We start from the raw sequence: 14,697 nt of genomic DNA on the forward strand, positions 1-14,697 counted from the left end.
AATGTGTCAAACATGCAAGTCAAACTTATCATAATAGGCAATGACATAACATTTTAACTAGGACGTATAGCAGCTGTTGAAAACATTCTTATAACAATCTAGTGACCAAAAGAAGGGTACCCCTGTGGATCCGATCGCACATCATTGCACGACTGTGATGAATTTTAAATCTACGCTCACCTGATCAATTAAAAACATAAAGCCTTCCTTTTTCACCTTGTTAGAACAAGCAACATAGGAGGCTGTGTGGTCCAGTGGTTAAAGAACAGGGCTTATAACCAGGAGGTCCCCGGTTCAAATCCCACCTCAGCCACTGACTCATTGTGTGACCCTAAGCAAGTCACTTAACCTCCTTGTGCTCCGTCTTTCGGGTGAGATGTAATTGTAAGTGACTCTGCAGCTGATGCATAGTTCACACACCCTAGTCTCTGTAAGTCGCCTTGGATAAAGGCGTCTGCTAAATAAACAAATAATAATTGCTAATGGTCTCCTTGCTTTAAAACTAAATATATTCCAAGTTTATGTAGCTTCCTGTGTTGCAGGTCAGCTTTACTCCAGTATTTGAAATGTAGCCACTTCTAATTAACAAGGGTATTTAATTCATCATCAGTACCTGATGCAGCATTATCTATTAGATATGGTGTCCACACTGAAGTTCAGTGTCCCAAGCTGACGGACAGCCACTGTTGGATAATGATCGCTACATCTACAATTGCTGAGGTTTACAATAATCAGCTGGCATTTCTTACAGTAACCAAGGGAGCAGTGCCTAAAAAAAAAAAAGTCAATACAGATTGTCTTACAAAAGTCCAGGCCCAAAGTAATTTTATGTATATCCAGGTTTTGAAACATGTGACATTTTTAGCAGATAAGTTTTACAAACATTTGTAAAGAGGAGGATAAATAGTAATACAGAAGGAATAGTCAGATAAGCGCTGGAGCAAACCATCCCATAATTCCAGGAGTAAATGGCGTTCCTGCCAATGCCACTCTGTCAAAGACAATACGAAACGTGTCTGTTATTTTAAAACTTATGGTTTTAATCTTCAGGCATGTAGGGCTTTGCAGCTTCCATTGACGAGATCCACTGCAGGTTACCAGGGTGATGGTCAGTCGAGCAGATCGAATGACAGAATGTGAACAAACTTCCTTGTTGCAATCCAATCATCAGGTCTCATTTCCACCAGCATTGCAGCAAATCGTGCAGAATTTGTAACCCACACACACACACCATAAGCCTGATAGGCGTGAGACACATAACATGGCACCTAATCAACATTTTTCCTTTTTTTTTTTTTTTTTTTTTTAATTGTGACAGATTTCAAATCAGACAACAGAAACAGAACTAACATGGTGCTTGCTAAATAGACATTGTTTATTAAGGCTTGTATTCTTCTAAAGGACAGAAGAAAGAAAAGAAAACATTTTTCTTTTTTACCTAAAAGGCAATATTCAGAGAGGTAACTAAAATGATCTAAATACAATCTAAATGATAGTTTATATTTCTTTTTTTTATTTTTTAAATTGAGGTCCTTTTGTGTAAATACTTTTAGAAGTAGATAATTAGAGGCTTTTTAATATAGCAAAGATCATCTAACAATAAACACGTGCATGTTATTCTGCATACTGAAGCAACAGGCATGAGCACGGTTTCATGCTTTTAGAAATCCAGTCGGCAGCCATAATTCATTTATTTTTTTTACAAATCAATGGTTCCCTCATTCCACAAAAACATACATATAGCAAATATCATTTTCTCCAAAAAAATGACAAACCACCACAGTTCTTTCTGCCCTCCCCCCTTTGACAATTAAATCAGTAACATTAATTTCAGGTTCCACATTTGAGGCTTCGTCCATGACTATATGCTCCTACATTAAAGCTTAGCATTACTGAAGACAAACTTAGCAAAACATCTTTTTAAAAAAAATGTGCAATATGTTAACAGAGAAAAAAAGTTACAGTAAATTATGTGATTTGGAAAGTTCATAATTGAGTCACTCAAACATTGTAATGTCAACATCACCACATCATTAGAAGTTTAAAAACAAGTCGACAAAAAATGTAGAACTTTAAAATGTTGTAAAGGCTCTCATTTTCAGACTGGATTAAACACATGAACAAGAAAGCATCAGTGTAACAATTTTAACAATTAATGCTACAACATCATATAAGAAGAAGAAGAAGAAGTCGGAAACAATTACTGGTTTATAATATTCTGGTCAACGAAAAAAACAAGCTGTGGTGCTCTTCCGTCACTGTATGTAAAACAGTGCCACCTTCTGGATCAGAAGAGTACTACACCTTAGCTTTCAATTGCAAGAACAAGACAACACTAGCAAAGAGAAGTACTGGTTTTTTGTCAAATAAAAGAAATAAAAAGGGGAAAAAAAAGGACCAGTCTGGCTAAAGAAATGGAAAATATGCAACTACCAATACATGAAACTGCTTAAATTTCCCTGCACAAGAAGGTAACATTGGAGCAGAAAGCTTAAGTCTCAACTGGCTGACATCAAAATTGAATGGAAAAAAATTGTAGTTTCTTTTTTAAATCAAAGAAAAAAAAAAATCAAATAAAAATCAGTCCTGGTAAAGCGTATATCAAGCCATTAATATATTCTTCTACTGTTTGCTTCCATTTTGGTGATCCTAAAACAACAACAAAGAAAAATTAGACAATGCTGCAATATTAAAATAGTATCTGGGTAGTTTTCAAGTACCCCATTTTACTGATTTATATTTACATAATCACAGGTATACATTTTCAGGGTTAGGGCATAGTGCGTAACACAGCATGTCACCTACAGAGTCAAGACAAATCCAATAGTTTTTGAGATTTAATTCTAACTGGTAATACTATCTCAACACAGCAGACCAATATAGGGGATCTATGAAAGCGAAAGGACTTCCAAATACCCCTAACATACATTCATTAAGATTGGGTTACCTACATTCATTTTTTAAACCTATGCACTATCAATGCAAATACTACTTCAAGATAAACAAGAGTGTTGCAAAGTGGTTCATCACCAAGGCATATGGACAAGGTTAATGCTCAGAGACCTGTGTTCCCAGATTCAGTGCACAGGGTACAGTGTATACATTAGGTCATATACTCAAATCAGTATTCTTTGTGTTGTAATAAATATGCAGGTAATAAAAAGGCCTATTTGAAAATGAAAGTCCCTCCACATGTGAAGTGATTTTGGCTATATGTTACGTGACATTTCTTACACCGTGTATATCCTGATTTAAATCTAGTGTTAATGCAGCATCTCTACAGTGAGCTTTCTAGTGGCATCACTTATGACCACAAAGTAAAACTAACCTTCCCACAGTAGATCACTGCAACAGCTGATACTGTACCTGATCCAATCTGGAACGGTTCTGGATCGGAGCAGGCTCAAAGTTCTATCAGTGGAAAGAAGGCTGATTCAGTGATAGTGACCATTTTGTGAACTACTCATTATTAAGGCATATTACATAAGGAAAAGTAGAGTTGGCCTCCAAAGGTCTTGAATTTGCACCTAAAACCAACTAACCTGGTATGGAGAACAATGCTCTTCTCTTTTAAACTATTGCTACCTCATTATCTAGCTCCCAGGCTCACCTATATTTCTGAACTTTATCCAAAGTGTTTACAATAGATTGGAGAGCGAAGTGGCATTGATCAGCATGCAAGATTCTGCATTTTATTCCAGGCAAAACCTTAAGCAGTTTTGTTTTGTTTGACCCACATTAATAAACAGCTCAGATGCCTTTCTGTTTTCATAATACTTTGTGACAATTGATTGACCAAATGAGAAATAAGGCGTTCCTCTAACATTTCATTTACTCCCACATAAGCTTCAGTTTGAGAAGCTACTATAATGCAGATAGGCCAAATGGGAATTATATTAGCTGTATTTGGAAAGGTTAGTCCACAGAAACACTTTTAGAATGCATTAGAGCATTAAGAGGACTATTTCCATGTAAACTGGGCTTGCTACCAGGAATATGCTTGTCTCTGTTGTGGTCTTACAGGGTTTGCTCTAATGGAGTAATTGATTTATATATACAGTTCATTCACCTTACCATTTTTAACACAAGACTACTACAGTCAAACAGTAAAGAACAAAAGCTCTCACCAACTTGTAATCTACCAGCACCTGCTTTTAGTGAAGTTAACTATTTATGGTGGTTAATGGCATGAAGACTGCTTCACAGCTGGAAATCTGCAAACCCAGATGACCCGATCTTTGAATGCAGTTCAGATGTCATCCTATTTTATTGTGAACTGGCAACCTTTCTATTTCAACCAGATGACGCAAACATCAGGAGGCTCCCAGTAAACCCAGGCGCCTAGCATTGTAACTATAGCAGAAACTATTTGGGACAAATCTCTTATTTAATGTCATACAATAAAATACAACACTTGGAAAATCAAACAATGCTCAAGCTTCACCCAAATGCTGTGCAAGGCTTAAATGCCAAGCTGCATTTTTAAACTCCACAAATGGAGGAATTCCTTACTTCATGCTATTATAGAAACTGAAACATGAGACTTAAGAGAGCGTTTAGGAAAGATCTAGGTTATGTACTGCATATAAACTGCAGAAGATGAAATGCCAAGCCTAGTTAATCCAAACCTTCCTGTTTTCATTTCTCTGCGATATCATCTAAACAGTAGAGCTAGGTCCGAGCCAAGCGAGTTAGTTACCTTGCGAACAACTTCCTCTTCCTCCTGCCGTTTCTCGTAGTGTGAAAAGTCATCAAAGATTGAGGTGGTATGCTTGTAGGTTGCGATAATTTTAAGCACCTGCTTGGCTTTCTCCAAGGGCACCTCCTGCGTGTCTCGAGAGTTAGTGACCGGTTTGTTGTCATTGTTCTCCAGGCGGATGTGCCGGAGCTGACTGTTGGGAACATCCTTGACAAAGAGCCACTTGACGTCGAACTTGCCTTTCCACTTGTCCTGAGACCAGACGCCAGCGCTCGTGCCGTAGTCCACAGGGGAGCGCATCTCGGCCACACCGCAGAAGTGTCCGCTGCCGTTGACGCTGAACAGCAGATAGACGGGACCTTTGCTGTTCATGGTGCGGAAGGCGCTGTCCAGGCGCTTGTTCCCATGTTCGGTGCTGCACCAGATGGAGTACTTGATGGAGCGGTGAATGTCGTCCTCAGAGTAGCTCTTGATGATAAACACCCGGCCGTTCTTCATGTTCCAGTCAAAGTCCTTGGGGTTGTAGCTGTGAGCAGCTCGCAGCTTTTCCAGCACAGGGTGGGACTCGGCACCAGAGATGGCGTTGCCCGAGGAGGCATTGCTGGTAGAGTTGCTGTCGGTGCTGCCACCCTGGCCGCCGTAGCCAGCATTCCTATTCCGCGGAGCTACCCAGCGGTTTTGGGGCTGCATGCTCTGGTACTGCTGAGGTGGGATCTGGTGCTGGGGCTGTGTAGAAACAGGCTGCATTTGCTGCTGCATTTGCTGGGCTGCAGATTGAGGTGACATGGCCAGCTGCTGCTGTGGAGTAGGGACTCTAGTCACTTGGCCTTTGTTATCCCAAGTGCCGATGTCCATGTTGTGTTTTATGGGCGGTGGAGGCAAAGCCCCCCCTACCATTGGCACCCCAGACTTGGTCTTAATTTTTGGTTGCGGCTTGGCTGGTTTGCTAGCAATGGCAGCCCAGGAGGTGGGCTTGGGCACAGACATGCCAAGCTTGGCATTGCCGTTCCCTGTCACTGCACCACTAATCCCTGTACTGTTGATGACAGAGCCTACCGTTTTCACAGCAGACGCCGTCACATCAGCCCCGATCTTAAGTCCCACCATGCCTTGCTCAATGCTGTTCATACCTGGGGCTTTATTCAAAGTGTCGTTATGAAAGCCTGTCTGTCCATCCACCAACGTCCCACCCAAGGAACTTGGAGGGTAGCTGTAGCTGCTGCCATAAGCTGAGCTCTGAGTCTGCTGTCCCTGAGAGCCGCTAGTTCCCCACGCTGAAAAGGCTGGGTTTTCAGGGAAAAAGTTAAACCTATGTTGATAAATATTGCTTCCAAGTCCCCCAGGCTGGCCGAAAACAGCATCGTGCATAAAATGGTGGTCTCCATTACTTAGCTGTCCATAGGTAGTCAAGTAAGGAATGGGAGGATCTCCACCCGTCGACCAGGGCGCTTCACTAAGGGAGTAGGGGAATCCGATGGAAGGGGCGTAATAACTGGGCAAATAGGGATCTGTCATGGATGGATAGCTGTTGCTCTGTTTAAAACAAAAAGAACATACCATCAGAAAATGAAACAAAAAAAACACCCACTCAATGCATTACTTTCTAAATAACATTTTCTTGGAGACATTCATCTCTGTCAAAAGGTAGACAGATGACAATTTACTCAACTCCAATAACAAAAGCGACTAATGGATTAGCCCTATATGAACGTAGTACCCTCCCCACATCCCCCACAACTTACAACCCAGAATGACATTTCTGGAAAGCTTTATTTGGGACACACAGAGGGATATCAATTTACTGCAATCCTACAAGTCTTCACATAAAGAAATGGTCAGCCTAATCGATTCTAAGAATAATACCTGCCATCTTATTCCCTTTGTTATGCAGTGAGCCATACACATACATACAGGAGGATGCCATACACCAGTGACTGTAAAAACCCACATCAGTCACAAGATAATGTTGCATGGCAGGATACCACTCACTTCCCACCATTTCCTCTCAATTCTGAAAGTTACAAGATGCCATTAACCTCATTCAGAAACTTCCAGATGCAAGAACATGACACTGTGCAATAAGAGGTACAGAAATATGTTTATCTTAAAGGGCAAGAAGCACAAAAATGAACACTGTGCACCATTGCAAAGACATATTTTGTACAGGTTTTGCTCTTTAAATCTCAGCAGATGATGCTCATCAATAAATAGATCTTTTTACAGTTGTGTCATTCCCACTGAATTGATTTGCTTCTATTCAAGGTAAAACTTTAATGAGATATGGTGGAAGTATTCATACCAACAACAAATATGACACTCTATAACCTCTAGGCAGCAACAAGCATGTGTGTACAGCTGTAGTTAAGCATCACGTATAGTATCTAACATTGGTATCTCTATAAAAATCATGCAATGATCTATTGTAGTTCACATACAGCAACCTATTGTACTTGTATTTGCAGATTACATTTCCTGTACAGAGCAAGCATCATGAAGTCATAAGCGTACTCCAAACTCCAAATACTACATAAAGGACAACATATCTAAAATCCACAAAAGCATAGATTCTGGGGGTTGCAGACATTTTTTAATATTAAATATACTGCAAGTAAATACTAGTTTGTTTCTGTAAGCTTGACAGTTTAAGAAATTAATGCAATGAAAGGGCAAAGCTAATGTTTCCACCACCCCCTTCCCCAATTAGTCTAATAAATGAATCGCATTCCCAACTACAATTAGTCTTTGCCCACAATGTCACTTAAAAGGAATCCCTTCTAGTACATTGTGTAAAAATGCAATACCAAATCAGCATGCTATCACAAGATCAAGATATTCATTAAAACACCCCATGAGTGCAGCCTTGGGCTTCTCAAATAACGCTTAAACCTTTAACATACTGCCTCCTTTACCACATCAAGTACTACTAACGAGAGATCAAACAGATTGCCCTGCACTAAATAAACATAAGGGATGTTTCTAAATCTACTTCCAGTGCCGCGAGCCACATCCTGCATTCTGATTTGCCATTAAATGCACTTAATTAAATTTGGTTAAAAAAACCAATTGTATCCGATGAGAAATTCTCCAAGCAGTTTTGTTTGACTTGGTCTTGTTCCAGGACTGACAGTGATGTCCTACATGTTTTACACTACCAGTGACGTCCCTTTGAAACTTCAACCCATTAGCTTCTGTATTGCAGGTTGGTGAAAATACTTTAAACCTTACCTGATTAGACTGACCGGTGAGGTATGGTTCAAAATCATTGTCATGAACTGTGTCCTTCTGATGAAGTGAACCATTTTGCACTAAAAAAACAACACACATACTGTTAATCATTCATATAGCCAATAAACTAATTTAAAGGAAATTATATACTTATCAAATTATGATTGATTTCATTTCCAATCATGATGCATTTCAAGGCAAGGGCTGAGTAAAATACTTAATAATGCTGGAAATAGAGAATTTCTGATAGACTCTAAAGGTGAAAGCGCTCAAAGGGGCAGAGGAATCCTGTGTTAATTGCATAATCCACCCTGTTGCAGGTAATTCCTGCTATAAGTGCAAATATTCTTGTTCAGTATGTCGGTTCTCAAGCTGTGCTGGTCCAAGGCAATACTAACAGGAGATCTGGTTTGCATCTGTAGATAATTGACATCAAGGTCTCGGCAGACAGGAACATAAAATGCGCTTTCCTACCCTCAATCATTAGGAAGTAAACTTTCCACTGCACCCTTACAGTGTCCAACTATTAATTACATTTTCTTAACATCTCAGTAAGAAAATACCACACTCTCTTTCATGTTTGTCCACACCTATAACGTGTCCCTTAAGGCTCAAAAGAAATCTTTGGATATTCTTGAACTGGAGGACCAGGGCCACTGGTAAGACAAAGCACTGAAATTGATGGAGCGTGTATAGTATGCAATTGGCAACTACAGCTAACACAACACCACATTATGACCAAAGAGTGGTTGTGTTAGAGTATTCATAGCAAGTGTTAACTGCTGACAAGGAAGTCCTTTGAGAGAAAATGACCTGCAAGTGAAGTAATGCACAGTCAGCAGCCCACGTATCAGACATTCACCAAGGTTTTAAAACTCAGGATTTGAAAATATTTCAAATTCATATACAGCCCTGGGGCGGCCCTCCCGGTCATCTTGTGCAAAAGGATGGGTGTCATTCACCTGTCTTCTAGTCTGAATAAGACAGGACAGCAAAGACTGTGCAGAGAGGCACTCTGTCCTGTAAAATAAGCATCCGTGCTTTATACTGTTGTACCATCAGAGAAATGGAAACTGTAGGACTACTAGAAAAGCTGAAATACACAAAGTAGTTCTAATAAAAGGATAAGTTAATAGATTGTTGTAGCAAGTAGTAACTGTGTTAGAGAATCGATTTATTCGTTATTTTATAACAGCATTTGCAGAAAATGGAGCCCACACCAATTCTTGGCATTAGCCATTATATGGCAGTTTGACTACATAACTATTTTGTCTGAAAACATAATATTTAATTCATTCCCACCACAACCTATGTTATTTTCTTCACTCACTCCAGTGATACAATATATGAAAGCCGGTATCTACCGGTCATTTACAAATTTTGGTATCACAACAGGGTTTCGAAAATGAAAGACAAGGTACTACTGTTGCATATACATGGTCATCCAAACCCAACACTATGCAGGGAGCGATTATTTCACGTGTGAACAGGAAGTGAAACCCTATCAGCTGATCAGATTGGACATTTAATACAAGGAATATTTCAGCCGTCAACAAAGATAATTGTAAGGTCTTCCTTTTTTAACAGTAAGGATTAATGTAGCGAACGCAGAAACAACCCCAGTTTGCTTGGCAATGTCATTTTATGTTTGTCAGGGCATCAGTCAAGCAACTCAACAACATACAATATATATATATATATATATATATATATATATATTAATGTAACTAACTTTCCATTTGATATTATGAACACTTATTTTCTCTAAACGCCATCTTCAAGTACAACACGTCTTACCTTTATTTTCTTGTCCTTTTGGTCTCTGCATTTCCATTTAAACGGAGAACATGGAAAAAAGAAACAGACAAACAAATTACACCTCTTTATTTTTTCTTCTCCCCCCAAAAAAGAAACAGATCCACAACTTGTGTATGTCAACAGATATCGGGATGGAAAAAAAAAAAATTAACAAACACTCCCTCTTGGATCAGTGCATTTCCATACTCAGCCACAGAAAAAGAAAAAAAATCCAACGGGTATGAGGTAACAAGAAAACCAGATTATCAGACTAGTGTTGCAGTTGAAATGTGAAAAAAAATTCTGTCCGCATCCATAAAGAAAATGCTCCCATTTGATTATTCCTAAGGTAAGTGAAACCTCTCCCTATATAATTCAATATAACAGGCCTGATTGGAAAAAAACGAGCCTATGATCCACCACATCGAGCCCTGCCTACCTGAGGGTCAATACTTGCAGACATAATTCAAAAAGCAAGCCCCTGGATTCTGAGCCTCGGTCACTGTCTCTCTCTCTCCGTGTTTTTAAAATACAGTATGGTCTCCTGAGTCCGTCACCAAGTCCCTCGGTTTAATCCCTTCTCCGGCCCGCACAGGTGCAATCTGTCCGGTTCAGAGGCTGCCTGGGTGTTTTTGATCCCCGGAGTTTATGGATTAATTCCTGCTTCTAGTTCTGCTTCTCCACCAATCCTCCTTAGTTATTGTGCATCCTAATCCACTTCCCCAATGGCTGCTTCATCCGGGGCCTCACTGAGGGGGAATGACGTGATCTGCCGTCAACTACGGCGCCGGCTTCCTTTGCGGAGGTGGACGTGGAAGCGGGGGGGGGCGGGGGAGGTGCTTTCCGGAAGTCATGTTAATGAGCTGGTAACGTGTTCTATGCTGGGGTTTTGATCTCCGTGAAGCTAGCAACAATTTCACTTCCGGCATAACTTCCGGTCAATGCTACTTCTGCATCTCGATGTCGGAACCCGCTGTTTTCTTTCCAAAATAAAAGTCTCTCCATCCTGTCACTCATATAACGGTTGAAAGAGACAGTAAAAGTTGCAGCAAGAATGTACATTAATACATTGCTCGCCATTCATTATTATTTTAATTATTAATATTATTTTTAAGAATATTATTAATGACCAAGGTCTCCTGTATTATATATATATATATATATATATATATATATATATATATATATATATATATATATATATAGTTGTTTTTGCATATACTGTATGAATTACTGTAACCTATTAATGCAAAAACAAGACGATAAATGATCATTTATTAGGCTTTATATATATTAACAGAGACCAAGACTTTCACTTCAACACCAGGTAATTTATTATTTATTAATTGATTTTGCTCTGTAGGAATGAGATAGGCTACTTCTGAAATAACAATAATTTGGGAATCACTGCCTTAAACAATGTAATAATAATCTTTAGTTGTATAGTGCAATCAGTGTGTAATACAGTGGCTCAAATTGCTTTACAAGCAGAATTCAGCAGAGTAAAATACAGAAACAAAAAGTACAATTATTAAAAGCAGCCCAAAGCACTTGGTAAGCAGAATACAGAATAAAATACAGAAATAGAAAAAAGTACTATTAATAATAAAAAAATATATAAAAACACTTTTAAACAAGATTTAAAAATAACAATGTGGGTCCTTTGTTATTAAAAGTGCATTCACTTAAATAATCTAATTAAAAAGAAAATAATGTAGTAATGTATTGTATTGTAAGCAATGGATTCTGCATTATATGGCAGTGGTTCACGCCACAGACCAAGAAAGTGGTCCACATCACTCACTGGGTACCACCACAAAACCATTTTTGCTGGTGATGCTGGAGCAAAGAAAAAGGTCATTTTCTTTTTAGTATTGATGTTTTTTTTTAAAACCATCTCATTCAAGTTTGTACCTTTAATGACTGCTGGTGTATACCCGCATATTAATGGAAATAAGTTGTGTCTTATAGGATTCTGTTAACACATACTAAGGTATGTTGTGAATGAGTACAAACATACAGTATAGCTGTTCAAATTAAAACACAAAAATAATCTATGTGACTTACATACCTTCAGAAATGCATTGCTAATAATGTATTATCTATTTGTATATATCTCTTTTTAGTTTGTGATGGTATTTGGCAACTGGAGGGTTGTGTATTTCAGCCATTCCTGAAAAAATTAAGGATTGTAACTCAGTAAAAGGGGGGTGAAATGTAATGAATAGACTCATAGTGAATAGAAAATGGGGTTGGTTGTGCCAGATTTACGTCACTGCTATTGTTGCTGGGGTTTTCGTAGTGACCGGGTGCTGAAAACATGACAATTTGGCTGGTGGGTTGTCTATTGCAGCCATTCCTGAAAAAATTAAAGATTGTAACTCAGTAAAAGGGGGTTAAATGTAATTAATTCACTCAAAAATAAAATAATGATTGTAACTGAAAACAATAGGGATTTTTTATTCCTTGTATGTTATTGTAACCCTGTTTAAGCTCCCTGTTGGTAGGTGGTAGTATTAGATTTTCTGACCCGGCTTATCATTGACCTTGGGCTTTAAGATCTGTTGTGCCAGGAATACCATGGCTGTGCATGAAGGTCCGATACCTCTCAATATCTGAACACTTCCCCGTCACGTGCTCAGATCTGTGGTGTACTGATGGTGTACATCTCAGTGCTGACTGTGGCATATCTCTCCTTGCACAGCTCATGTGGTGTGCAGCTTACCAGCAACTGTTTGCTGCACAAGAGACCAAACCAGCAACAACAGGTTTGTAGAGCAAGAAACCTGGCCTCACTCCACGTGCGGTTGTGAGAGGGTCAGCACCAGTGATCAGCAGGTTTGCAGAGCAGTAAACCTCGACATCACTGCTGCCTTTGACACTGTTGATCACTCTATTCTACTATCATCTCTCACTGACCTGGGGATCTCTGGCACTGCTCTGGCCTGGTTCTCCTCCTACCTCTCCAACCGCACTTACCAGGTAACCTGGCGTGGAGCAACCTCCACACCTCACCCTCTCTTAACTGGAGTCCCCCAAGGGTCAGTCTTGGGTCCTCTCCTGTTCTCTCTCTACACCCGCTCCCTGGGCCCCCTCATCGCATCCTATGGTTTCTCATACCATTTCTATGCTGATGATGCTCAGATTTTCCTCTCCTTCCCCACCTCTGACTCCACCATCTCCTCCCGTATCTCTACCTGTCTGTCTGCTATTTCCTCCTGGATGCACTCGCATCACCTCAAACTCAACCTCTCTAAATCTGACCTCCTTTTCTTTCCCTCCTCCTCCCCCTCCTCTGATCTCTCTATCTCTGTTCCTCTGTAATCTACCACACTCTCTCCATCTTCCTCCGCTAAGAACCGCGGAGTCACCCTGGACCCCTGCCTCTCTTATTCCCAGCACATCTCCACTCTGGCACGCACTTGCCGATTCTTCCTGAGCAGCATCCGAAGAATCCGACCCTTCCTCACCAACTACGCCACCCAGCTCCTGGTCCAGGCCTTGGTACTCTCCCGCCTAGACTACTGCAACTCCCTCCTGGCTGGCCTCCCTGCGTCCGCCACCCGTCCGCTCCAGCTCATCCAGAACTCCGCTGCCCGCCTGGTGTTCTCTCTGCCTCGCTTTGCCCACGCTACTCCACTACTCCACTCGCTCCACTGGCTCCCGATCACCGCTCGCATCCAGTTCAAGACTCTTGTACTCGTCTACAGATGCCTTGACCACACTGCACCCAGCTACCTCCAGACCCTCATCTCTCCCTACACCCCCACTCGACCTCTCCGCTCCGCCTGCACTAGAAGACTGGCTCTACCTCCTCTACGCTCCCCTGCCTCCAAAGCCCGCTCCTTCTCCACCCTCACTCCGTAGTGGTGGAATGACCTTCCTACAGATGTCAGGACCGCCCAGTCCCTGACCACATTCCGGCGCCTCCTTAAGACTCACCTCTTCAGACAGCACCTGTAGAACTCTGTTTTTCCCCTGGGACACTATCACCCTTCCTTAAATGCGCTTTATTTGCTCTTATCTGCCCCCTATTTTACTGCATTTAATCCTGTACTTCAGAGTACTGTAATCTGCCAAGTGTTTAATCTGTAGTATTTTGTATTTAATCATATCTTGATGTAACTATCACTGTCACTGTTATCTGCTGTATTATTGAATTGTATTTTGTCACACTTGTACTTGCTTGAACCAAAGTCATTGTATTTATCTTGCTCTTATTGTATTACTTGTACTGTAACACTTGAAATGTATTTGCTTACGATTGTAAGTCGCCCTGGATAAGGGCGTCTGCTAAGAAATAAATAAATAATAAAAATAATAATAATAAACCTGGCCTCACTCCACGTGTGGTTGTGAGAGGGTCAGCACCAGTAATCAGCAGAGCTGATCCTTTCCAGTGGGTGGAAGTGAAGCACGGTACCACCGAGAAGGCAGCGGAGGAGCTATTCCTGGAGATGATGTCTGTAAGTATTAAAACTTCATTTGTGTTGTTTTAATTTGATGTTCTTTGGCATTAGACAATAAAAAATGCAAAACAATCTGAGTGATTGTCAGTTCTGTGCTATTATCTGAATTACATTTCCTCAATGTGTAGCTGCATTACATTACATTAATGTGGATTGTATATAAAAAAAAAAGTGAAGGGTGAACGGTCTTAGAAAAAAGGAAGTAGGGCTGATTACAGGTGAGGTGATGGAGAAGGAGGTAGGTAGGACTACAGCTCAGGTGAAGGAGGGAGGTAAGACTACAGGTATGAAGCACGGAAGTAGGACTACAGGTGTGGTGAAGGAGAGAGGTAGGACTGCAGGTGTGATGAATACACTAAATATTACACTGAATATTACTAAACTTAAGGGAGGAAGTCCAACCCCAACCAAACACAAAAAAGCAAATACATTAGATTATACAGTAATTGCAAATGCCATTCATGATGTTAAACAAAGCAATAAAAAAAACAAACACATTTCAATTTT

General features: G+C 40.3%; 1 protein-coding gene across 1 annotated transcript; it reads right to left on the reverse strand.

Annotated features, from left to right (window-relative positions):
- Positions 1 to 808: 808 nt before the first annotated feature.
- LOC117421463 (YTH domain-containing family protein 1-like) lies at positions 809 to 10,535 on the reverse strand. The gene is made up of 6 exons (XM_034035931.3): positions 10,161 to 10,535; positions 9,722 to 9,746; positions 7,925 to 8,004; positions 4,700 to 6,232; positions 3,367 to 3,411; positions 809 to 2,649 (listed from the first exon to the last, which is right to left on the reverse strand). The coding sequence occupies exons 1-6, from the start codon at positions 10,182 to 10,184 to the stop codon at positions 2,623 to 2,625; spliced, it is 1,734 nt and encodes a 577-aa protein (XP_033891822.3). The 5' UTR covers positions 10,185 to 10,535; the 3' UTR covers positions 809 to 2,622.
- Between the last annotated feature and the right edge of the window lie 4,162 nt (positions 10,536 to 14,697).

The sequence above is a fragment of the Acipenser ruthenus genome, chromosome 18 (assembly GCF_902713425.1).
Source record: "Acipenser ruthenus chromosome 18, fAciRut3.2 maternal haplotype, whole genome shotgun sequence".
NCBI classification, from domain to species: Eukaryota; Metazoa; Chordata; class Actinopteri; order Acipenseriformes; family Acipenseridae; genus Acipenser; species Acipenser ruthenus.